This window comes from Gallus gallus, chromosome 12, assembly GCF_016699485.2.
Source record: "Gallus gallus isolate bGalGal1 chromosome 12, bGalGal1.mat.broiler.GRCg7b, whole genome shotgun sequence".
NCBI lineage: Eukaryota > Metazoa > Chordata > Aves > Galliformes > Phasianidae > Gallus > Gallus gallus.
In genome coordinates, this window is record NC_052543.1 from 9,256,416 (window position 1) to 9,281,145 (window position 24,730).

Below are 24,730 nucleotides of genomic sequence, written 5' to 3' on the forward strand. Positions count from 1 at the left end.
CACGTTTGGCACCAAGAGGTGGTGCCCAGGACAGGAGGGATCCCACAGCCGCCGCCCCCCGCCCATGGGGGCACAGGAACGGTCCTGTCGTAGCACCAGCCGGGACGGAGATGCAGTTAGGAAAAGGCTCCAGGGCTCAGGGGGCCCTTTTGGCTCCGCACTGAGGCCTCTTTTGGAACTCGCGCAGAAAACCCCCAGGGGTCTGACCCGGTCCCGGTTCCGATCCCGGCGTGGAGGGCTCTTCTCTCTCCTTCCCGGGACATTTTAGGGTGAAAAGCGGGAAAAAAAACGCACCTTCCTGCCCTGATCCCGCCCTCCCATGGGAGCGGGTGGGAAAAGCCCTTTGGGGTGGGGAATGGTGGGGGGGAGGCGGGACAGGGCGGGAGCCGCGGCACTACCCCCCCGGCGGCGGCACCGCCGAGCTCCGGGCCGCCCTGATTAAAGGGGCGGGAGCGCCGGGGGCCGCCTGGGCACGGCACGGCTCGGCACGGCTCGGTACGGCTCGGCTCGGGGCGGCCCCACGCGGGACGAGGTGGGTGGCGAAGCGGCGCGCTCCGGGAGGGGCCCCCCCGTGCTCTCAGCCCGGCTGGGGGACAGCGGAGGGAGTCGGGGAGGCGGGGGGGTTTCCCACGCCGCTGCGCTCGGGCATCCGTGGGTCACCGCCTTCGCTTTGGGCTCGGCGGGGCCGTGCTGGGCTGGCGCACGGGGCGGGCGGGGTGCTGTGCCCGGGCACGGGGCCGGATCCCCCCCGCAGCTCCGCGCCCGAGTGCGGGAAGCAGCGCCGTGCGGGTGCTCGTGGGAAGCTGCTGCCCTCCCCGTCCCCACGGGATCACGCCTTTCCTGGAGCCCTCACTCGTGCCACCCCACCGCATGTAGGGCAGGAGCGCTGGGGTGAGCGTAGGGCGGGCAGGAGGAGGCAGCAGTACAGCTTTGTGGGGGGCACCGCCGGCATGCAGGCTGGCAGCCTCCTGTGCTGCCCTGTCCTGGGCACTGGGCATCAGTAGGGTCACAGCCGGGCTGGGTGCGATGGGGAGGGATGGAGTGGAGTTGGGTGCTGGGCACGTGGCTCTCTGTGCTGGGGCTTTCCACCTAGCTCTGCTTTCCCAGACCCAGTGCAGTACTCTGGACATAGCCTGGGGCAGGGAACCCAAATGCACAGGTACCGCTGCGGTGCAGCCCAGCCATGCCCACATCCTGCAGTGGGCAGCTCTGCAGGTTATCCCTGTTTGCTTTTTTGTTGTGATGTTACGGCGTTTCACTCCTTTTTATTGCTTCTACCCAATGCATCCATCACCACCGTGCCCAGAGGTATGGGGTTGGCGCAGGGTGGTGGCTGCAGCATCCTCTCCTGCTGTCCTGCAGGGCCCCACAATGAGTGGGTGGCTCCTATTCCTCGCCCTGCTCCTGGCCCCCCAGGCTGCTGCCGCGCAGAAGAGGAGCCAAGGTGGGTGCTGAGTACTGGGTACCGCTATAGGGCCTGCAGCGGGGTGAGAGGGGCTCTGCTGCTCCTCCCCGCTGCAGCACCCCAAACTTGAGCTTGGGCATGGGGAGCCCTATGGGAGCGGGCACCGATGTGACGTGAGCTCAAGGAGAAGGGACAGGTCTGGGGGTCCTGTGCCACAGGGCACTGGGGGCAGATGTGGGTGCCAACCAGTGCTGTCCCATAGTGGTGTGCGAGAACGTGCTGGAGGCCGACATCGCCTTCCTGGTGGACGGCTCGTCCAGCATCGGCCGGAACAACTTCCGTGCCATCCGCACCTTCGTGGAGGACCTGGTGTCACCCTTTGTGCACGTGGTGGGCGAGAAGGCGGTGCGCTTCGCTGTGGTGCAGTACAGCGACGATCCACGGTGAGCCCTGGGGATGGGGCATGCGGGGCTGCGGGACCGTGGGGCTGGGAAATTACGTGTCCCCATGTGTCCTGATGTCCCCAGGGTGGAGTTTGGCTTCTCCCAGCACATCAATGGCACGGGCATCCAGAAGGCCATCCAGCAGCTGAGCTACAAAGGTGGTAACACACGGACTGGCGCTGGGCTGCGCTACATCTCTGACAACTTCTTTGGTCCCACGCAACTCCGGCCCGGGGTCCCAAAGGTATCGGGGTGGGGAGTGGCATTTGGGACATCCCAGAGGGAAGCGGAGGGTCCATGGGTCTGAGGCTCACGGCTCTGCAGATCTGCATCCTCATTACGGATGGCAAGTCCCAGGATGATGCTGAGCAGCCGGCGCTGAGACTGAAGAGCCTGGGCATCAAGGTCTTCGCTGTGGGTGAGCATATCTGTGGTGTGCCCATTGGTATCCATACCCCTGAGTAATGGACTCCCCCAGGAGCTGGGTTCTGCCCTCACCCACCATTCCTGTCCCCTTCAGGAATCAAGAACGCCGACCGTCAGGAGCTGATCCGCGTGGCCTCACTGCCTACTGACTCCTTCTTCTTCTATGTGGGTGACTTCAAGCTACTGGGGACGTTGGTGCCGCTGATGACACGCAGGGTGTGCACAAGCTCAGGGGGCACTCTACGTACCCCTGGTAGGAGACCTTCAAAAGAGGACATGGGAGCTGCCTTAATGCCTTCTCCCCATGCACCCCGGAGCTGACAGCCCCATGTCCCCCCACAGATGGACCAGGCCACTCTGGCCCCTCCAACCTGGAGGTCCTGGAGCACGGCCCCGATGTGCTGCGCGTCCGCTGGAGCCCGGCCAGCGGCCCCGTCACCGGCTATAGGGTGCAGCGTGTCCCACTGACGGGGCTGGGGCAGCCGCTGGCAGCCGAGCGGCAGGAGGTGAGCGCTGCCCTGCACCCGCTCAGGGTGCCTGGTGCCCAATGGCATCGGGGTGACACTGCTCCCACCCAGGTGAGCGTGGGTCCGCGGGAGACAAGCACTGTGCTGCGGGGGCTGCGCGCAGGGACGGAGTACCTGGTGACTGTCACCGCTCAATATGCCAACAGCGTCAGTGAGTCGGTGTCTGCGCGGGGCGCGCACCCGTGAGTACCCGTGGGGATGGGGGACGTGGGTAGGTGCTGGCTGCACGTGGCTCACACTTGTCCCCGTGCTGTCCCCAGAGAGCCGTGGCGGCGTGCAGCATTTCCACGTGGCCGAAGCCGGGCCGACCTTCCTGAGGCTGTCCTGGCAGCCCGGGCCCGAGCCTCCCCAGGGCTACATCCTCAGCTACGCCGTGCCAGGTGAGGGGACATGCCGTGCCCCGCAGGCACCTCTTTGGGGTAGCTGCGCGTGCTGCAGCACCTGGCGGCCCCTCCCTGTCCCTGGGCGCTGCCCTGGCCCCCGTCCCAGCCTCACCCCGTGCTCCCCACCCCTGGCACCAGCTGGCATCCCCAGGGCAGGGAGCTGTGCACACCCCTTCCCCGCCACACACCTGCCCGCGCCCCTCCATGTCCCCCCCAGGAATGCCCCAGGGCGAGGAGAGGAGCCTGGGGGCTGGTGCACTGTCGGCCACTCTCAGCAACCTGCGCCCCAACACCGAGTACGTGGTGACACTGAAGGCACGCTATGCACAGCAGCCTGCAGCCACCACCAGCCTCACCGCGCGGACGCGTAAGTACCACGCAGCTGTCCCCATGCAGGGGCATCACCGTGGGGGTACAAGGAGATGGGATGGCACAGCCTATGGGTCCTTTTGCAGAGGCAGGCACGGAGCAGACACTGCGGACCAACATCCTGAGCCCCACATCCATCCAGGTGCTCTGGACTGCTATCCGTGAGGCCCGTGGCTACCGCCTGGAGTGGAAAAGAGCCACAGGTGGGCTCACAGCGCCTGGTCCCCGACACGGCATGGGGCCAGCAACCTGTGCTGACATTGCCATCCCCACAGGACTGGAGGCCCCCAGGACAGTGTCGCTGCCCAGCAGTGCCAGCACCTACCAGCTCACAGGGCTGCAGCCAGGCACTGAGTACCGCATCACCCTGTACACGCTGTACGAAGGCGGGGAGGTGGCCACCCCCGTCACCACCTTCCAGACAGGTGAGCCCAGACCAAGACAATCGTGCACGGCATCACTGGAACAGAGCCATGGGACCTCCGGCTCGCTGGTCCTAGCTCGGGGGAAAGTTACAGTGATGCCATCCTGCAGGTGTGGAGGTGCCAGTGGGTGCGGTGTCGGATCTCCGTCTCATCGAGGATTTGGGCAGGAGGGTGCGGCTGGGCTGGACCGGTGTCCCCGGTGCCACTGAGTACAAAGTGACGGTGCGCAACACCCAGGGTGAGTCGGGAGGATGGGGCCACGGTGCCATTTGCTTGGCATCCCCCGTGGCACTGAGGGCCCCGTGGCACCCTGCTCCCTGCAGACGGCACCGAGAGGACGAGGCGCGTCCCAGGCACGCAGACAGCGCTGGAGCTGGGTGACCTGCGGGAAGGTGTCACCTACCTGGTGCGTGTCTCAGCCCTCGTGGGCAGCCGGGAGGGCAGTGCCGCTGCACTCAGCATCCATGTCAGTAAGTGCACATGGTTAACCCCAGCCCTGGATTGTGGTGATCGCTCGGGGTGTCCCCATGCTGACGTCCCGGTGCCATTGGGCATGCAGAGTTCCCGGCGGTGGGCAGTGTCTCGGAGCTGCGGGTGACGGAGGCCGGCCCCAGCCAGCTGCGGGTCACATGGAGGGGGCTGCCGGGCGCCGGGGGGTACCGGCTGACGTGGAGGGCCAGCGATGGTGAGTGCTGGACTTGGAGGTGATGCGGTGGTGCCGTGGGAGCTCTCCCCATCTCGGCTGTCTCTCCCAGGTCAGGAGCAGTCTCGCTTCCTCCCTGCCAACCCTACTGCCTTCACCATCGAGGGGCTGCGAGCTGGCGCCATCTATGCCATTGGTGTCACAGCCATCATTGATGGCCGCAAGGGTCCCCCTGTCACCACCATGGGGAGGACAGGTGAGGCGTGCCCTTGCCTGCTGCTGCCAGCTGGTGCCAGGTGCCTTGACTGCAGGTGACGGTGGTTCTCCCTGCATCACAGCAGCTGAGCAGGTGGGGACAGTATCCCGGTTGGAGGTGCAGTCATCCAGGAGCAATGTTGCCCGTGTCACCTGGGTCGGTGTGCCGGGAGCCACAGCGTACCGTGTGGTGTGGAGCCGTCGGGACGGTACCGTGGGATGAGGACGGGTGGGGACGGCAATGATGGTGGCACCAGGGCTGATGTGCGGCCCTTGGCAGGGGGCTCGGAGAGGAGCCAGCATGTTCCTGGCCACATCAGCTCCTTCGACATCCCCGACCTGGAGGGAGGTGTCTCCTACACTGTGAAGGTCACAGCACTCATAGGCAACCATGAAGGCAACCCCGTGTCCATCATCGTCACCACCCGTGAGCGTGGGGCTAGGGGACAGCACACAGGGGGGGGGTGGGCACCTGTGTCCTAACGTCTGCCCATATCCCCCACAGCGGAGGCGGCCCCGGTGCCCCCTGTTAGCAACTTCCAGGTGATGGAGGCCTCAGAGCATCGCCTGCGCCTCGTGTGGGTGCCAGTATCTGGCAGCAGCGGGTACCGCCTGGTCTGGCGCCCAGCTGAGGGTGAGTGTGCCCAAGCCTTGTGTCTCCATGCCAACCCCTGGCCACTCACCTCTCTGTCCCCACCAGGTGGTCCCCAGCGCAGCCAGCAGCTTCCAGCCACCGCCAACTCCTATGACCTGGGAGGGCTGGAGCCGGGCCGGCGCTACCACATCAGCATCACCAGCATGGTGGGCAGCCGGGAGAGCGCTCCAGTCACCGTCACTACTGCCACCGGTAAGGGATGTGTGGTGCTGCGGGGAGGTTGGGTGGAGGATGGTGATGAGTGTGGGAGTGGGATGGGGGCTGCCCCATAGGCTGGAGCACCCTATTTCCCCTCAGCAGCCTCCCCGAGCCACGCCACCAGCCTGCGAGTGACGGAGGTGCAGAGAGACTCCGTGTCGCTCTCCTGGACCCCTGTCCCCGGTGCTTCTGAATACGTCCTGTCCTGGAGCCCCCCTGCAGGTGAGGCAGGCACATGTCCCTGGGTGGGGGGCAGCTATCCCCAGGGGTTTCACCGTCCCTGTCCCCCTGACTATGGGTGCAGCGGGCGGTGAGGCACGGCGCGTGGTGCCGGGCACTGCCAGCTCCCTACAGGTCCCTGGGCTGCGCCTGGGCCAGCGCTACACCTTCACCATCCGCCCGCTTCTGGGGAGCACACCTGGTGCTGAGAGCTCCATCAGCGAGCGGCCAGGTATGCAGGTTGGGATGGGTGTCGGAGGGGATGGGGTGCTGATGTCTCTGCTCCACCTTGCCCCTTCCCTCCCAGTCTGCAGGGACGCTCGAGGGGACATCGTCTTCTTGGTGCATGGCACACGTGACAGCTCTTCTGATGCTGACACCGTCCGCACGCTCCTCTCCAACACTGTCACTGCCATGGGCCGCCTGGGCCCTGATGGCACCCAGGTATAAGGCTTACGTGGTGGCAGGGGGCATGGCACAGAGGGATGACAATGCCAACCTGTGTTCCTTGCCCTTGCAGGTGGGCCTGGCCACGTACAGCTACCGCAGCCTGCCCTGGCTGCTCCTCAACCGCTCCAGCGAGCTGCCCGCCGTGCTGGAGCAAATCCGCACCATGCGCTACGAGGAGCCCAGCGGCAATGCCATTGGTGAGGAGATGTGCTAGGGCTGGGCCAGTAGCCAGTGGGACCTTGCTGACCCTCCCATCCTTTTATCCTCCCTCCAGGGGCAGCCATCACATTTGCGAGGACCTACCTGCTGAGCCCTGGTGCGGGACGGCGGCCCAGCGTGCCGGCGGTGCTGGTAGTGCTGGCCGACGGCCCCTCCGGGGATGATGCCATCACTGCTGCCAGGGATGCCAAGGCAGCGGGTGAGGTTGGATAGGGACTCTATGGGATGGGGTCCTCATGGGATGAAGTCCCCATGGGATGAGGTCCCCTTGGGCGATCCAGCCAGGTGCTGAAGGTGCTGTTGGCGCAGGGGTCCGAGTGCTGGCAGTGGGCTTGGAGGGGGCAGACCAGGAGCAGCTCCGGCGCATGGTCAGTGGTGAGGACCCACGCTTCGTCTTCCGCAACCGTGGTTCCCTGTCAGAGCTGGAGGGAGAGCTCACCGATGACCTCTGTACCATCATCTCCACCAGGGTGAGAGAATGGGGGCTGCCCAGGGCTGGGGAGCAGACCCCATGGAGCCAAGGTCTTCTTCTCCCACACTCACATCTCTTCCTCTTGTCTCACCAGCCAGAGCCAGAGCCAAAGCCCTGCACTGTGCAATGCCCCAGGGTGAGTATTCCTGGGCCATGGGGTCTCAGTGTGAGTTCCCCACCTTGCCCACAGTGTGGGGCTGAGCTGGGGGCAGCTGCTGTACAGGGGTGCAGCCTCTCAGCTCTTCTCTTCGTCCACTTGCAGGGAGAGAAGGGGGAGCCTGGTGTGGCAGTAAGTGTTTGGGACCCCCTACAGCTGTGGGTTAGGGCAGGGCTGTGTTCCCCCCAAGCCCCACTTGCTGCAGTCTCAGTGAATGCTGATGGCTGGCTTTGTCTCTGCAGGGGCCACAGGGGCGTGTGGGGCAGCCAGGCCCCCCTGGAGAACCGGTAAAGTCCTGATGGGTAGTGTGGGGGGAGATGGGGAACAATGCTACAGGCCCTGTGTCCCCTTGTCCTCCTGCTGGGTGGGTACCGGGGAAGGGATCTGTACAGCCCTCACCACAGTGGTGGATGGAGGAAGTATCCCTTGGCCATTGCCTACCACCATCTCTGTCCTCTTTGCTATCCCAGGGCCGCCATGGACTGCCTGGCCCTCCAGGACCTGTGGGACCACGAGGGCCACCAGGAGAGAGCGTTGAGCAGCCGGGCAAGAAGGGGGACAGGGTGAGTGCCCCCTGTATCTGCACATCTTGGAGTCCCTGGCACAGGGACCTCCTCCCAGACATGGTGGGAGAGGGAGGACCTGGGAGGAGTATGGCCCTGCTGTGATGCTCCTCTCTCCTGCAGGGCTTCCCTGGAGCTGATGGGCGGCCGGGGCTTCCTGGCCCCCCTGGGAACCCTGGGTCTCCTGGCCAGCCGGTGAGTGTGGATGTACCCAAGGGTTTGCTGGTGCCAATGAAGCCTCTACCAATGGGCTCTATCCATCCCTGCCTGCTCCCTAAGCTCTCTTCCTTCTCCTTCCCTGTGCTGGGGCTGTCTCCCTTGTTGGGATCATTGCTGTCTCCATGCCATCCCATCCCAACACATGCATTCCCATCTCAACCTGTGCCGTGCCATGCCATGCCATGTCATCCCATCCCTGCTCCCCTGCCTGGCAGGGACAATGCTTTCACCTCTTGTTCTGCTGTTTCCAGGGCAACCAGGGCATTCCTGGCCTCCGAGGGGATCCTGTGAGTACGGCCCCCCTCCTCCTGAGCCTCATGCCCCCAAGGGCCCCCTTCTCACTCTCATTCCTTTCCAGGGACCACGGGGAACAACGGGGCATCCTGGCCCGAAGGGGGAAAAAGGCGAGCCGGTAGGTGCTGGGCAGAGGGCTACAGGGGGACATCTTATCCCTTCTACATCCTAAGTTTGGCACTGGGGAGAGCCGTGGCAGGGAGCATGGTGGCACTGATTTTCTTTTTTTTTTTTTTTAATTACTTTTTCCCCTCATTCAGGGAGAGCCCGGAGTGATCGTGGATGGAGGACAGGGGTTGCCAGGACAGAAAGGGGAGCCGGGCACACCGGTATAGATGGGGCTGTGCATGCTGGGGTATCCACCAGTACTCCCTGCCCATGCTGCATCCCATGCTCATAGAGCATCTCTTTTCCCCAGGGTAGCCCCGGCCCCCCCGGCAACCCTGGCCCACGAGGTCCCTTTGGTGACCCAGGTCCTCCGGGTCCCCTTGGGCCAAGGGGGCCACCAGGACCTCCAGGAGACTCTGTGAAGGTACGTCCCAGCTGGCGCTGTGTGGGGATGGAGGGACAGCTGGCACCTTGAAGCTGCTTCCCATGCAGAGCTCCTGGTCCTTCATGGCTGTATTCATTGCCTGTGACCCTCACGTCATCCATCCTTATCATGAGCATGGCATGTGCCCTGACCGTACTGCTGATGTGCTGCTCTGCCTGTCATTACCCCCATCGCTGGGGGGGGGGGGGGGGGGGCATGAACAGAGCCCAGCCCCACCCTTACCTGCTGTCTTTTACCTTGCAGGGGGAGAAGGGTGATCGAGGGGAGAGGGTAAGTGACCGTGTTTGCCTGGTACCTCTGCCTCCCAGGGCACTAGAAAGGACTGAGCTATGGGGCTGCCATGCAGGAGCTCAGCCCTCTTTCCATAGGGTCCCCCCGGATTGGTTGATGGGACAGTGCCTCAAGGGGAGCCAGGCCCCCCGGTGAGTGCTGGGCTTGGGGAGGGGGAGCAGTGCTGTGAGTGCCCCCAGGGGCTGAGCTGTGCCCCTTGCCAATCTCTTCCAGGGTCCACCTGGGGAGCCCGGCCCACGGGGACTTGCTGGTACTCCTGGCCCCAAGGGTGAGAAGGTAAGAGGGAGCCAGGACCCCCCTGTCTCTGTGATGGGGACAGATAGCCCCATCTCATGGGCACACTGCTGGCTTTTTCACCTCGCAGGGTGATGGTGAGGAGGGATTCCCAGGGCCACCTGGCCGCCCAGGGGACCCTGGAGACCGGGTGAGTGTTGTGGCCGAGGCAGGGTGGGCAGAGCATTAACCCTGCTTAGGAGGTGACGTATCTCTGCCCTCCTCTCCAGGGTCCACGGGGACCTCCAGGCGAGCAAGGCAGGAAGGTGAGTGGTGAGGGGATGCTCTCATGATGCACTCCAATCCCCCAGCTCCTCCATGGGGAGAAAAGGCATGTAGGTGCTGTGCCACCCCCTGTGCCAGTCACCAACACCATCTGTCTTCCTCCTGCACCAGGGAGAGCGTGGGGCACCAGGCGAGCTGGGAGAGACAGGCCAGAAGGTGAGGTGTCCGCTTTGATGGCCTCTGGGGGCCCTGGGGCCCATGTGGCATTGTGCCGCTGGAAGGCTGCCGGGGGTCTTGAGTGGGACCAGGGGCTCACCTGGGGGTGGGAGGGCGGCTGCCTGAGATGCTCCTCTGCTTCACTCTGCAGGGAGACCGCGGTGCACCTGGCCCCGAGGGTGAGAAGGTAGGTGGGCACTCATGGCCATGGTCATGACCTTCCTAGGAGCACCTTCTTCTTCCTCTTCCTCTTCCTCTTCCTCTCCTCCTCCAGGGCGAGACAGGAGCTCCAGGACGGCCAGGGCCATCGGGCAGAGAGGTGAGCGTGGGCACCCAGAGCACTGTGGGGTGGCTGTGACACAGGCATGTGTCCCCAGGCACCGCCAACCTCTGAGTATCCTCTCTCTGCACCAGGGAGTACCGGGACCCGCCGGGCCACGGGGCGAGAAGGTGAGGGAGGAACAGGGCCTGGGGATGGGGCTGTGGGGAGGGGATGGCACTGACCCTATGTGTCCCCAGGGTGATGTGGGAGCGCCCGGTGAACCTGGCCAGCCGGTAAGTGCTGCTGCCTGGCAGCCCATCCCATTCCTGGCACGAGGAGTGGTGGCTGTGCCCAGCACTGTTCCTGCTGCTTTGTCCCCAGGCTCCCAGTGTGGCCACTGTCAGAGGAGAGAAGGTAGCCTTGTCCCTGACCTTTGGTAGTGTCCCCATGGCACAGCTGGGATGGGGGCATGGCACAGCGGTGCTGGATGCTGGCACCGCAGGGATGCCCACGCTGATCCTCAGCTGCAGCATGGGGAAGGGGAAATGTGGGGGGGCTAATGGTGCCATTTCATCTGCTCCAGGGTGACAGAGGATTTCCAGGACCAGAGGGGCCTCCTGGCCCCAAGGGCGATGTAGGGGAGAGGGGTGCCCGTGTGAGTACCTCTGGGGCTGGGCAGGTGCTGGGGCATGCAGCCCATCTGGGCTCTCCTTGCTGTGCTTTGGTGCTGGTCCCACTGTTCCAAGCTGCTTCCCTTTGTCTTTAGGGTGTCCCTGGCCTGAGCATCCCAGGACCAGCTGGCCCCAAAGGCGAGCAGGGCGAGCGGGTGAGTGCACATAAATGCATGGAGCTGGGCTCTGATCTGATGCCCAGGTCCCCATTAACATGGGCTGTCCTTCTGTACCTCCCAGGGCATCACTGGCCTCACTGGCAGGAGTGGCCCCAAGGTAACGGCATTGCAAGAGGCTTCACTCCTTTGTCCATCTGTCCATCGTGGGCTACAGAGCCCTTCTCCCCCTGGTCTCCCCCCTGACTCTTTCCCCCCCAGGGTGACGCAGGGGAGCCGGGTGAGAAGGGTGAGCCAGGCAGAGTGGGTGCACCAGGACAACCAGGGCAGCGTGGCAAGGAGGTAGTGTGGGGCCGGGGGCAGTGGAAGATGCTATGGGGATGCTGAGGCCCCAAGGAATGGGGAGCAGCACAGAGGGATACTGGTGACTTGTTCTCTTGTCCCCTGACCTGTGCTATAGGGTGAGCGTGGAGAGAAGGGTGATGAAGGCACCCCGGTAAGTGGGAACCCTGTGGAGCGCTGTCCCCATGCTGCCCCCCAGCCCACTCACTCCATCTATCCCTCAGGGTGAAGCAGGCGTGCCTGGCAAACCTGGAGACAGGGGCCCACGGGTAAGTGCTGGGCTGGTGAGGGCCCTGGGCTGGGGGAGACCCTGGTGGCCTTGAGTGGCCCAGGGTAAAACACATCTCCCCATGCCAGGGGCTGCCTGGATACCGTGGCCCCCCTGGAGAGAAGGGCGAACTCGGAGACCCAGGTCCTGAAGGCAGAAATGTGAGTGCCAACACATGAGTGCCCATGGTACCCCCTTACCCCATGAGTAACCCCACCCCCTGGGTACCCCACCCCATGGGTACCCCTTCCCCCTTCTCACCCATCCCTCTCCACAGGGCATTCCCGGAGCACCTGGCACCAAGGGTGACCGTGGGGAGCCGGTGAGTGACACCCACCCAGGAGCCAGCTCTGCACCCCCTCTCCAACACACACCAGGTCCCATTAACACGTTCCCCCTCTTTTCTTTCAGGGCCCCCCTGGACTCCCAGGACGAGCTGTAAGCTGTACCCTCCCCCTTCCCTGCCAGCAGGTCTGTGCCCGCTCTGATGTCCCCTCTCTGCCCCACAGGTGGATGTGGGGCTTGGAGGAGCGGGAGAGAAGGGTGAGAAGGTAACAGCCAAGAGGTGATGATGTGATGCTTTGCTGTGGGACTGCAGCATTGCAGTGCCTCTGACCACTGTGCCATCCCTGCCAGGGGGATGCTGGGGATCCGGGCGAGGATGGAGCAAAGGGGGCCAAGGGTGAGAGCGGCCCCCCCGGACTGCCGGGAGTGAGAGTAAGTGTGGGGTGAGTGGTGACCTGGAGAGCCACGGTGGGCCCTGGGGTTGTGCCCACCATTGTCATGTATCTCTTGCAGGGCATTGAAGGCCCCCGCGGCCCCCCTGGTGCACGGGTGAGTGCCCCTTTCCACCTTCCTGTGCTCAGCCCCACTTGGGGATGGAACAGTGCTTACTCCATCCTCTTCCTGTAGGGTGACCCTGGGGACCGAGGCTTGCCTGGAGAGAAGGTGAGGGGGATGGGGGCTGCCCACCACACCCTGTCCCTCTGTGCAGCCCCAGCCCTCATGCACTGCTCTGTTCCAGGGGGAGCGTGGCCCACCGGGGCTGGATGGCCGTAACGGGCTGGAGGGGAAACCTGGCCCCCCAGGACCTGCTGGGCTAAGGGTGAGCGTGATCTGGGGTGGCACTGGAAATGGGAACAGGGGATGAAGGCGGTGGTGGGGCAGAGTTGTACCACTGCACGGCCACTGGAGATGCTCATGGGATGCTCACCTCCTCTTCATCTATAGGGGGACCCAGGGAAGCAGGGGGACCCTGGCCGAGATGTGAGTATCTCCTGGGAGTGTGAGTGTGTGTTCTTCTGCTGGGGACATGACACTCCTGCTTCGTGCCCCTTGGTCACTGTCCCCCATCCCATGCCATGCCACCATTCCTGGCTGTGCTCTCACCTCCCATAGCAGAGGCTGTGTGCTGCTGCTGCCCCGTGCCTCCCCACTTCTCCTCTCCCTGCAGGGGCTGCCCGGGCTGCGGGGGGAGCAGGGACCGCCTGGCACAATAGGACCGCTGGGACCACCTGGTATCCCTGTGAGTAACAGCCCCGTGTGCCATGGGGACATGTCCTGCTGCAGGGACACGTCCTGCACTGTGTCTCTGCACTTGGTCCCAGCTCTGCTGGGGGACATCAGTAGGAGCTGGGACCCCATGACTGCCCATACTGGGGACTCCTCTCACTGCCTCCTTCCTCCCAGGGAAAACCCGGTGATGATGGCAAACCTGGCCTAAATGGCAAGAATGTGAGTAGAGCACAGGGTTTGGCTTTGGGGCGCTCCTGGGGACCCTGAGGGCTGACAGCCCCAAGTTGGCACAGTGGCGAGGGAGGCATGTGGCACAGCATCCCCATGCCCTGGGGACTGCCCTGTCCTACCCACTGCTTGTGCTGCGGGTGCCGATTGATAACCTCCATCCCCAGGGAGAAGACGGGACACCAGGAGAAGATGGGAGGAAGGTGAGGAGCAGAGCCCTGTATGGTCCCCATTGGTGTCACCTCTTGGACTGGGGACAGCATCATACTGAGTCTTTTTTTTTTCCCTCCTCCTGGTTAGGGAGACAAAGGTGATGCCGGAGCCCCCGGCAGAGACGTGAGTAGCCCTGTGCAGTGGGTTGTCCCCACTGGGGACAAGCTGGGACAGCACCCTGTCACTGGGGGTGACACCACTCTCTCGGCAGGGCCACAGCGGTGCCAAAGGCGAGCAGGGGGACAGAGGCATGCCAGGCCTCCCTGGCCCCCCCGGTGTCCCCGGTGTCCCAGGGCAGGTTGGCCCCCCAGGCCAGGTTTGTTGTCCCCAAGCCCCAGCTGCCCCATGGTTCCATTGAGGCATTGCCCCGTGTCCATGGGTGCCATTGTGTACCTTCCAGGGCTCACCCGGCCTCCGTGGCATCGCTGGACCGAAGGTAGGTGTCCTCCAGCCCTCTGTGACAAAAGCCTGGGGGGTATCCATGCTAGAGGGGATGAATCCTTCGGGGACCCTGTGGCTGGGCAGCATGGCCCTGCTCCCCCTGACTGCTTTGCTGTATTTCAGGGGGACCCAGGGGAGCCAGGACCACGAGGGGAGCCGGTGAGTACCCAGCACTGAGCTCTGTGGGAGAACCACCGCCTCTCCCAGGCGCTGCCCTGTGGCGTTCACTCTGAAACCTATTGAGCACAGCAGCAGTGCTGCTCACCTCACCCATGGCACATCCCATTCCCTCTTGCTGTGCAAACTTAGGGGCGGCCTGGCGTCAGCGGGGACCCTGGGACAGCAGTGGTGAGTTCCCCACTGGGCTGGGACATCAGACCCGGAGACCCCAGAGCCCCAGTGGTAGAAGCAGCACAATAGGCTTCCTTTCTCATGTCCTTTTATTGTAGAACATCGAACGTAGCCTGGAAGCCCTCGGCATCAAGGTATGGGGTGGGCATGGGGATGGGGCCGAGTGGTGGTGAGAGACCAGAGGGATGTGGGATGGGGCACTGGGACTGGAGTGCGTGACTGCTGATCGCTGCCTCTTTCCTCCCTTCCAGATCTCATCTCTGAAGGAGCTGACGGGTGCCTATGATGGGAGCTCGGACTCCTTTCTGCCCGTGTCCGAACGGCTGCGGGGGCAGAAGGGCAGCCGGGGGGAGCCAGGGGAGAGGGGTCCCCCAGGCCGGGAGGTGAGCAATGTTCTGGAGGAGCACTGCTCTGCTCAGACTCATTGCCACCTTCCCCCTGCCCAGCTGGTTCTGAGACCCGAGCCCTGCTGAAGGCCCCTGGACCTGGGATGCTCTATGTGGGCTCACAGCTCCCTGCATTTTGGGGTGCCCACCCCACAGCCTGGTATGCTTTTTTGCAGGGTTCCTTAGGCTTCCCTGGTGAGCGAGGACCCAAAGGTGACAAAGGGGACCAAGGTGCCCCTGGTCCCCAGGGTCCCACAGGCCGGGCTGTGGGCGAGCGGGGCCTGGAGGGACCACCAGGGCAGCCGGGGGAGCCAGGCAAGCCGGGCATCCCAGGGGTGCCGGGCCGGGCTGGCGAGCTGGGAGAGGCTGGGCGGCCTGGTGAGAAGGTGAGTGCGGGGCTGTGGGCAGGGGGACATGGCTTCCAGGCTTGGGGACAGCTCCATGAGCCCCCCCACCTCCTTTCTGCAGGGTGACCGGGGTGAGAAGGGCGACCGGGGTGAGCAGGTAAGCTGTAATGGGAATGCAGTCCCCTCTGTCCCTCTGCTCTCCATAAGACATAAGCCCCACGGACTGAACATTCTGGGGATGCTCCATCTGTTTTCCTTCTCGCCAGGGCAGAGATGGCTTGCCAGGCCCCCCAGGGCCCCCAGGGCCCAAGGTAGGTGGTGGATGCTGCTGGGGAATGTCCCCAGGAGGTGCCAGCAGATGCCTCCAGGGATGGGTGTTCATGTCTGGTCCCCTGGCACGGGGGCTTGGGAAGGATTGTGCCACGGGGGGACCTCTCTGGGGTCCCCTGGATGCCAGTCCTGACCATGCTGTGCCCACAGGCAGACGCAATGGAGGGCAGCCTGATGGGCTTCCCAGGCGAGCGCGGTCCCCCCGGACTTAAGGGAGTGAAGGTGCGTGTCCAGGAGAAAGGAGCGGGGCAGCGATGGAGCCAGAATCTGAGTTCTTTGAGGAGGGACGATGTGATGACTGCCAGCTGCAATGAGCTGGGAGAGCGGGCGGGCATCCCAAACTGCAGCACGTGGGTCTGATGGTATCTCCCTCCTCCTCCCTGCAGGGTGAGCCTGGTGCCGAGGGCGAGCGAGGACCCAAAGGAGATAAGGTCTGAGTGTAGTAAGTCTCCTGTGGCTCCTCTGCTTCTCTGTTCCTCACACTCCCTTTCTGGGCTCGTCATCGGTCTCTGCTCTCCCCTCTTCGTGTGCTGCCAACAGGGTGACCCCACAGAATGAAGCCCTGGGCAGGGGCACATCTGGGGACATCCCTCTCTGGGTGCAAGTGGGATGTGAGGGCACGTGGGGGACAGGGACATCCCTGCCTGTTGCACAGGTCCTACAACTCTGCACCTCTCCCCACATCAGGGTGAAGGCGGCTCACGGGGCGAGCGAGGAGAGCCTGGCGAGAAGGGCAGGGATGGCTCTCCAGTGAGTATGGTGCCGAACCTCCATTCTCATTTCCCCCTCCATGATCCTTGTCATCTCCATCCCTGTCACATCTGCATCACCCCTGTGCTTCCCACCTCCATCTCCATCTTTCCCGCCACCCCCATGGACTCCATCTCCATCCCCATGGCATTCTCCACTCTCATGGACTCCACCTCCATCTTCGTCATGTTCTCCATCCCCATTATGGTCTCCATCGCTCCCATGGTCTCCATCTCCATCCTCATCACAATCTCCATCAACCAACTCCATTGTCTCCATCTCCATCCCTGTCCCTGTCATCCCCATCTCCATCCTCATCACCACTATTGTCTCCACCATCTCCATCTCTTGCTCCAGGGCCTCCCAGGAGAGAGGGGTCTGGCTGGCCCTGAGGGGAAGCCGGTGAGTGTGGTTGCAGGGGGCTGAGGGCTGGGAGGGGTGGGAGGATCCCATGGTCACACAGCAGTCACCACCAGCCCCATTGGAGCATTCACATGTTGTTTGCATCCTTCCCTCCTACACAGGGCCCGCAGGGCTTTAGAGGGCCCCCTGGCCCCTCAGTAAGTACCCCCGGGTGGGTGCTGCATGGTGACACTGTGCTCATCCCCGAGGGAGCTTTAGGGGCAGGTGGGGCTGCTTGGAGGTGGTGTGGTCCCGCTCCCCTGCTGGCTATAATGTGCTTCTTTGCAGGGCATGCCAGGTTTCCCCGGTGTGCTGGGCCGCCCGGTAGGTGTTTGTCCCCAGCATGTCACTGTCCCCCTGGCTCCTGCTAGGTGTGTGCTAGGCATGGCGCATCCTGCTGGGGGCTGGCCAGGCTCGTCCCTGCATGGCATGGGTGCTTCCCAGAGCCACTGTGCACCAGGGACATCCTGACTACATCTCTCCCTCCTTCCCAGGGCAATCAGGGAGAGCCAGGGCCACCAGGACCTCCGGTAAGGAGACCCCCGTGTCACATACCCCATAGAGCTGTGCCACCAGCAGGCATTGCCCTGAATGTAATGTCCCCTTGTCCTCTGCAGGGTGCTGCTGGACCCCCGGGGAGCCAGGGTCCATCTGGGATGAAGGTATGTCATTGCCATTGTCATCATCACCTTCATCATCTCCATGTTTGGTCTGGTGCAGGGAAGTGATGCCATGCCACCATTGGGGGCTGCAGGGAGAACTTGGGGTCTGAGCCCTCCTAGAGGCACTCAGGGCTCAGGGGATATAGGGGCACAGCTGTGATGGTGGTGGCAGGGAAATGGAGCAGCGGGACTGACGTGGGTTCTATCCCCACAGGGTGATCCAGGGGAACCTGGTGCCAGCATCCGGGTGAGCCTCCCCAAAACCAACCCCTTCCTGGTGACAGCTGAGCTCCCGCTGTCCCAGAGAGATGTACCAGCATGGCACCTCCTCCCTGACCCCGCTGTTACCCTTGCAGGGATTGCCTGGTCCCCAGGGCAGCATGGGGCTGCCTGGCCCCCCAGGACCCCCTGGTCTGGTGGTAGGTACCCCCAACCCACTCCTCAGGAGCAGCCCTTCTCACTGCCTCAGCTGTGGGTTGATTTCTGATCGTGTGTCCATCACAGGGCCCACCGGGTGCACCTGGGCTGCCAGGACAAGTGGTGAGCATGTGCCCTACTGAGCTTCCCTCAGCCCTGGGGCACGCCAATCCCACTGCTGCCCGGCTGTGGGATGTGCATAGCCTCAGCTCCACTTTCACACTCTACAGGGGGAGAGTGGCAAACCAGGTGTGCCTGGGCGGGATGGTGTGCCGGGGAAGGACGGCGAACCAGGGATGCCTGGGAAGTTGGTATGACAGCCAGTGCCATTGCACTGGGGCTGGGGGCTCAGCACAGGCTGCAGAGCTGGGGCTGAGGGCTGTGTGCTTTGTGCCAGGGCGTACCAGGACCATCAGGTCCTACCGGCCCCAAAGGGGAGCCAGGGGATGCAGGAGCGCCGGGGCAGGTGAGTACTTCCTTGCAACTTCCCCTGCTCGCTGGGGCCAGGGGGTGACAACAGCCCCACTGACTGCTGCCTGTCTCCCCTCTCCCCCAGGGCATCGCTGGCCCTCCTGGTGCCAAGGGCGAGAAGGTAAGGAATGGGGTGTGCATTTGGGGGAGACCCTCCCCATAGCAGGCAAAGGTCTGTGCCTGACCCTGTGTTGCTGCAGGGTGAGCCGGCGCTGCTGGAGGGCGTGCTGCTGGGTGAACCTGTGAGTTGGTGCCTATAACCCCATCCCCCTGTCTCCATGGGCTGAGCCAGACCCCAGCACTGCTCTCCCATCCCCAATACTGCTCTCCCCCCCTAGGGCTCCAAAGGTGCCCGAGGTTTGCCCGGCCCCAAGGGTGAGAAGGTAAGGAGGGTGTCATGGGTGTACCAGGCTCTCTTGGGTTCCAGCCATCCCCATTCCCCCCACCTGTCACCCACCCCTGCTTTTTGCTTCTGTCCTCCTGCCAGGGGGAGCCTGGAGGAGCTGGGGAGCCTGGAGACCCCGGCGAAGATGTGAGTAGAGGATGTGGAGGGGAGCTGATGGGATCACATCCTTACCCTGTGCCCTGATGGCTCTGTGTCTTTGCAGGGAGCCAAGGGATCATCCGGAGTCAAGGGGGAAAAGGTGAGAATCCCCATCCCAAGTGCTCTGCCACCCCTGTGCTCCCAGGGGTGACTGTCCCCGTGCTCTCTGACACCACACAGGGCACTCCAGGCGTCGGTGTGCGGGGACCACCAGGACAGGATGGGCCTCCAGGCTTGAAGGTAAGCCCTGCCTTATCCCTTGCCCCATGTCTGATCCCCATCTGCCTCTGAGGAGGCTGTTTCCCTGGGCCATGTCTCTTTCCTCCTTGCTGCAGGGCGACATCGGTTTGCCAGGACCTCCAGGACCCCCGGGCTTAGTGGGCATCGCTGGGGCACCGGGACAGCCAGGCCTGAGAGGGGACAGCGGGCAGCCTGGCCCACCAGGAGCCCCTGGAGAGCGGGTAATGGCAGTGGTCTCAGGCAGCACCAGTGAGGGCTTAGCAGCCCCATTCCCTGCCCTGAGCCCTGACACTGCTGTGTCCCCCTCAGGGTGCAATTGGCTTCCCTGGGAGAGATGGTGCCGCAGGGCCACCTGGACCCCAAGGGCCCCCAGGGCCAGTGGTGAGTATGGGGCTGCAGCATCCCCAGGGTGGGTGCAGGATCCCTGCCTGGTCCAGTGCTGGCTAAGGGGGGGCGATAGGGTCACCGGCCAGAGCATCTGGCACAGTGCTCCCGTAGTTCGCTCACCCCTCTCCTTTCTTTTAGGGCATACAAGGGGCCTCGGGGCTGAAGGGTGACAAGGTAGGACTGAGGACAGCCCTATGGCACAGAGATGTGGGGCTGCTCTTCTTGTGGGGTGCTGCTGCTCCCTCTTGGCTGATACTGAGCCCACTCTGGGTGATGGCACCTGGCAGCCTGCTCTGTGTGCTTGGGGCAGTGCAGGGGGCATGGGATGTGCCCTGGCATGGCGGGGGGACACAGTTGGGGCCACGGGAACTGCTGCCTGCCGAGGTGAGCTGCTGAGGGGAACAAACTCTTGTGTTCCCCCCACAGGGTGACCCAGGGGCTGGGCTGCCAGGAGCCAGAGGTGAACGTGGAGACCCAGGACCACGGGTACATAGCACCACAAAACCCCCTGCCCACACCACCATGGCACTCCCATGTCCCCACCACGAGGGGTGCCCCCCAGACCCACCCCTCACACCTCCCCTTCTGCTTGCAGGGTGAAGATGGGCGCCCAGGGCTGGCAGGTGACCGCGGGCCAATGGTACGTACCACTCAGCTCGCCACCCCATCAGCTGGCCCTCCCCCAAGCAGCTTTCTCCTCTTTCCCACAGGGCTTGCCTGGGAACCGAGGAGAGCGTGGGGACAAGGTAAGGGACCTCTTTGGGGGCTGGGGAGCCAGGGAGGGGAGTGTTCCCACCCTCGTGACATCTCACCGTGCCCTCCTTGCAGGGAGACGTCGGGGCCGTGGGGCCCAAAGGAGACAAGGTGAGACCCCAGGGCTGGGGGGGAGGGTGGCAGTGCTGTCCCCCCCCGGCTCACACCCACCTCTCTCCTGCATGCAGGGTGATACCGTTGTGGTGGAGGGGCCTGCTGGGGCGAGAGGCAGCAAGGGGGAGCCGGTAAGAGCTGGGGGTCTGCTGGGGGACCCTGCCTCAGGGGGCACGTCCACCCCATAGACCCCCATGTCCCTGCCCGGGTAGGAGCTCTCTCCTCCCCACCCCAACAACCCCTGATCCCATCCTTCTGTTCTCCCCTTTGCAGGGAGACCGTGGCCTAAAGGGCACTGAAGGGGACAAAGGAGAGAAGGGGGAGCAGGGAATGCCCGGAGAGAAGGTACGGGGCGGGACAGCAGGGCTGGGGAATGGGGGGGCTCATGGTTGGCAGCAGCTAGAGGGACCCAAGAGCATTCTTGTGCCCCATGTGCATCCATGCCTCTGGCACAGTGCTGGGTGTCCTGGCAGTGTGTGGCCCTGCATTGGCCAAAGCTCTCCCTCCTTCCCAGTGCTGACCTGGGGCTGTGCTTGCAGGGTGCAAGGGGTGAACCAGGTGAGAGGGGCTCGGCAGGCTTCCCTGGGGCACGCGGCCCTGGCGGGCAGAAGGTAAGGAGCTGGGCAACCTGTACCACTGTGGGGTCCCCTCACTGCCCAGAAGCCCTGACCCACATCTTTGCTGTTGCCTTTACCAGGGAGAAGTTGGTGTGCCAGGGGAGCCTGGTGAGCCGGTGAGGAGCAGTGTCTCAGTACCAGTGCCACCCTACTGCGGTGCAGGAGTGGTCCTCATCATGCTGTGTGCTTCCTTCAGGGCTTGCCTGGCCGGGATGGCATTGCTGGAGCACGAGGAGAGAAGGGGGACATGGGGCCGCTGGGCTTGCGTGGCCCCAAGGTAGGTCATCCCCTGCGCTCCATGGCCAGGTCACGTGCTGGCTTTGTGGGGCTCTGACTCTCTTTGTCCCTGCAGGGTGAACGGGGCATGAAAGGAGCCTGTGGCCTCGATGGAGACAAGGGTGAGAAGGTGAGGGGGTTACCATCCTGCAGCCAGGACCTCAGCCCTGCAATGGGTTCACACAGACCTTGGTTACAAGGTCCCCCCTCGTGCCTGGGGGAGCTGCGGGGCTGAGGACTGACCCCTGCCTTGCTCCTGCAGGGAGAGCCGGGGCTGCCGGGGCGCTCGGGGCTGCCAGGAAGGAAGGGCGAGCCGGTAAGCACCGTGCTAGCACCGCGCTGCAAGGGGGGTGTGCATCCAGGGGCTCACAGATGTCTGCTTCATCCCCCAGGGAGAGCTGGGGTTGTCGGGAGCACCCGGCGTCCCCGGGAAGGAGGGGCTCATGGGACCCAAGGTAGGGCAATGGGAGGCTGTGCTGAGACCTCAGGAATGGCCCCTCAGGACTGCTCCCCCCAAACTCCTGCTGCCTGCGCCTTCCTCTCCACAGGGTGACCGCGGCTTCGATGGGCAGCAGGGAGCCAAAGGAGACCAGGGGGAGAAGGGAGACCGGGTGAGCTGTGGGAAGGGGCAGCATCAGTCACACTGCATTACTTTTACTGGGATCAAGCCTTGGGATCGAGGGCACTGAAGCTCCCAGAAGTGCCTACTCTGAGCTGTAGGTACGTGGACGTTCCCATCCTGACCCTCTCTGCTCCATCATAGGGTGCACCGGGCATGATTGGTACCCCCGGCCCCCGGGGCAGTGATGGTGCTCCCGGCCCCCCTGGTCCCCCAGGCAGTGTTGGGCCACGAGGTCCTGAGGGCATGCAGGGCCAGAAGGTGAGTCTCTGTCCTCCAAGAGGCCAAGGATTGGTGGCATCAGGAGCCATGTCCCAGCTCCATACCTCCCCCACCGGCTCAGTGGCTTTGGGGACCTTCCTGTGTCCCCCCGCTCAGGGAGGGTTAGGAGCAGGGGTTTGGGACCCCTGTCCTGATGCTGGGGTGGAGCCAGATGGGATGTGACCATGTTCTTTACAGGGGGAGAGAGGCCCCCCCGGGCAGGCAGTGATGGGGGCCCGCGGTGTGCCTGGTATCCCTGGTGAGCGAGGAGAGCAGGTGGGTGAGCCCAGCCCTGCCCAGAGCAGACCCAGTGGTACAGCTCCCAGCCCCACTCTGTTTGTCCCTAGGGCAGTCCTGGTGCTGAGGGACTCCGTGGGGAGAAGGGGGATCCAGGCATGACGGTAAGGGGCTGTCAGCATGGGGCCAGCATGTGGGAAGGGGCACTGTATCCATCCCACTGCTGCTGATGGAGTATAGCCCACCTCCGGACTCTGCTCTGAACCTGGGGAAAGCTTTTTCCTATCTCTAATGGTGCATTCTTTGCTCCACCGCTGGGCAGGAGGAGGAGATCCGCGCCTTCGTCAGGCAGGAGATGAGCCAGCACTGTGGTGAGCACCTCACAGCCGCCCTGGGTTTGGGGGCTGCCCCACACAGCTCCTCACTGACCCCCACCCCATCTCTCCTGCAGCATGCGGAGGGCAGCTCCCACGGCGCTTGGATTCCCGTGAGCACTCAGGTTGTGTCTCTGTTCCTCTCCCCATGCCCTTGCCCGGCTCACAGCACTCAGTGAGGCTGTAGGGTCATAGAATATCCCAAGTTGGGAGGGACCCAAAAGGATCGTTGAGTCCACCTCCTGCTGAGATGTGGGCTGCAGCAGTGGGTGGGATGGGGTATGGGGGGTATGGGCTCCCGGCACAACTGGGCACTTTGTCTCCAAGGAGGATGGGGGACTCGGCCCAAGAACATCCTTCAGTCTGCCTATGGAGGAGGGAGAAGTGTCCGCCAGGAGAAGGAGCACAGCCAAACAGGTGATGGAGAGTGTGGAGCTGCAGCCAGGTGCATCGGAGCATGGCCTCCCTGAGCCTGGCAGTGCCACTTCCCTGGCAGGACTTGCACTGTGCTCCCAGGGCACTTCTGAGCCTCCAGGGAATGGGCCATCCCCAGGACCCCCTCCCTGGGCAGTTCCGTGCTTCTCTGCACCTGCACGGGGGTTTCCCATGTCTGTGCTGTCCTTCCCTCCCAGATCACTTCCCCCATTACCCACCCACTGTGCCATTCCCAGATCTCAGTGCTCACGTCGTCCCCGTGCTTAAAGTGTCACACGCGGAGGAGGAGGAGGGTGAGTGCTGTCCCTTTGCATTTTGTTCCTTTTATCCCCTCTCTGTGTGTTGCAAGCCCTGTGCTCACAGGTACCCAGGGATGCCCACGTGGCCATGGGATAGCCCAGCAGTGCTGCACTCACAGCCAGTGTTGTCTGCAGGGCAGGACAGGCGCGTTGTCGTTGACACCAACGACCTGGAGTATGGGAGCATATACGGGGAGCAGGAGGACTATGACACAGCTCTGGATGCAGACAGCTCGGAGCAGCTCGCAGAGGACGGTGAGCTCCCTGTGCCCCACGGGGGACCAGGCGTGGCACAGGTGACCCCATGGTGCAAGGGCTGCCATTGTTCTGCTGGGAACCCACTGCACCAAGCCTGTGCCTGGGGTGGGCGCTCCAGCAGCACGTGGTTTGCTCGGGCACTGGGTTCCCCGTGCTCCTAGATGAGAGATGCTGGTCTATGTCATGCCCTCGCCACTGTGCTTTGTCCCTGCAGCCGAGCCCTGCACCCAGCCCGTGGAGGAGGGGGGCTGCCAGCGGTACACGCTGCGCTGGTACTACAACCAAAGAGCCGCCGAGTGCCGGCCCTTCGTCTACAGCGGCTGCCAGGGCAACCTCAACCGCTTCGGCAGCCAGGAGGAGTGTGAGCTCCGCTGCAGGCAGCGCGTGGGGACAGGTGGGCACAGCACAGCCATCAGCGCTGGCGGCATCGCACCTGGTGCCGTGCTTGGTGCCACCTCGCCTCCCCCCACAGGTGCTGGCAGCGGGGAAGGACGGCGGCCGGAGGCGTAGCGTGGCGATCCCTGCAGGAACGTGGTGCTATTTCTGACGTCTCTTCTTGTTGCTCATGGGTCTTTCCCTTTATGTCGGTTCTATTTCCCGTTAAAGGTGAAATTTCTATCAAATGGGAACACGACCTCCCCATACGCCTTTTATCTGCTTTCCAAACCAGAGCTCTCTTGGGGTGTTGCCTTAATTTTTTAACTTATTTGCTGCCAAAGGGACAGCTCTTGGCCCCATGTTCCTTCTTTGGCCACCCAGAGCTGAGAGTGGGCACGGTTGGGCCCCTTCCCCAAACCCAACGCCTCAAATCCCCAAGGCTGTGGGCTGCCCTCGTCTCCCTCTTGGGCTCCGTGCAACCTGCTCCATTTGAATGAATTTCACCTTCACCCCACCTGGGACCCGGTAACCCTTTTGGGGTGCGATGGTTTGGCAGAGAACTGCAGGAGGGATGGAGGCTTTCTCCATGTGCTGCCCTCCGGCTCGCACCTCTGCCTGGAAACTGGGACCCACCAGGGAGACCCTGAGGATGGTGCTATGTTAGAGGCGGTTCCTGCTCATCAGGAAGGTGACGCTGGCTCCTCTGCAGCCCAGACGCACTGCTGCTCTGTGTATATCTGTATACAGCGAATGTATATGTGTACCAATGCAGGGGTGGGACACGGTATTAAAGATGTGCTCATGGAAGGATGCTGTGCCTCTTCATGTGCCACAGGGTCTGGGGCAACACAGCCGACCTGACTCCCTTGTCTCTGGCCCTATGGCT

The 24,730-nt window shown here is 63.6% G+C and overlaps 1 protein-coding gene across 1 annotated transcript; it reads left to right on the top strand.

Annotated features, from left to right (window-relative positions):
• The first annotated feature begins 404 nt into the window (after positions 1-404).
• COL7A1 (collagen, type VII, alpha 1) lies at positions 405-24,654 on the top strand. The gene is given in 119 exon segments (XM_015293373.3): positions 405-532; positions 1,363-1,444; positions 1,668-1,848; positions 1,933-2,092; positions 2,173-2,266; positions 2,369-2,527; positions 2,617-2,780; positions 2,853-2,963; positions 2,965-2,983; positions 3,062-3,181; positions 3,402-3,551; positions 3,640-3,756; positions 3,829-3,978; positions 4,088-4,216; positions 4,302-4,448; positions 4,538-4,663; positions 4,734-4,877; positions 4,960-5,085; positions 5,157-5,303; positions 5,382-5,510; positions 5,577-5,723; positions 5,829-5,951; positions 6,034-6,180; positions 6,256-6,392; positions 6,469-6,595; positions 6,673-6,816; positions 6,927-7,087; positions 7,184-7,225; positions 7,352-7,378; positions 7,489-7,533; positions 7,717-7,809; positions 7,933-8,004; positions 8,280-8,315; positions 8,387-8,440; positions 8,583-8,651; positions 8,741-8,854; positions 9,119-9,145; positions 9,244-9,297; positions 9,380-9,442; positions 9,531-9,590; positions 9,670-9,705; positions 9,836-9,880; positions 10,032-10,067; positions 10,155-10,199; positions 10,295-10,330; positions 10,400-10,435; positions 10,524-10,556; positions 10,726-10,797; positions 10,909-10,968; positions 11,054-11,089; positions 11,191-11,271; positions 11,390-11,425; positions 11,496-11,540; positions 11,629-11,700; positions 11,817-11,861; positions 11,951-11,977; positions 12,049-12,090; positions 12,176-12,256; positions 12,338-12,373; positions 12,452-12,487; positions 12,564-12,644; positions 12,770-12,805; positions 12,993-13,064; positions 13,229-13,273; positions 13,450-13,485; positions 13,583-13,618; positions 13,707-13,811; positions 13,896-13,931; positions 14,060-14,095; positions 14,246-14,284; positions 14,386-14,421; positions 14,539-14,670; positions 14,850-15,059; positions 15,142-15,177; positions 15,287-15,331; positions 15,501-15,572; positions 15,737-15,781; positions 16,038-16,100; positions 16,458-16,502; positions 16,791-16,826; positions 16,997-17,032; positions 17,120-17,164; positions 17,379-17,411; positions 17,521-17,583; positions 17,669-17,704; positions 17,812-17,892; positions 17,979-18,047; positions 18,138-18,173; positions 18,253-18,294; positions 18,391-18,435; positions 18,540-18,584; positions 18,661-18,696; positions 18,777-18,836; positions 18,932-19,057; positions 19,146-19,217; positions 19,362-19,397; positions 19,650-19,709; positions 19,819-19,863; positions 19,934-19,969; positions 20,052-20,087; positions 20,165-20,221; positions 20,364-20,435; positions 20,630-20,701; positions 20,788-20,823; positions 20,904-20,984; positions 21,060-21,113; positions 21,246-21,299; positions 21,376-21,438; positions 21,532-21,594; positions 21,747-21,863; positions 22,062-22,139; positions 22,211-22,264; positions 22,423-22,471; positions 22,552-22,599; positions 22,802-22,891; positions 23,107-23,202; positions 23,344-23,463; positions 23,681-23,860; positions 23,939-24,654. Coding segments are annotated over 118 exon segments (8,826 nt in total). The 5' UTR covers positions 405-532; positions 1,363-1,371; the 3' UTR covers positions 23,977-24,654.
• Positions 24,655-24,730: the final 76 nt, after the last annotated feature.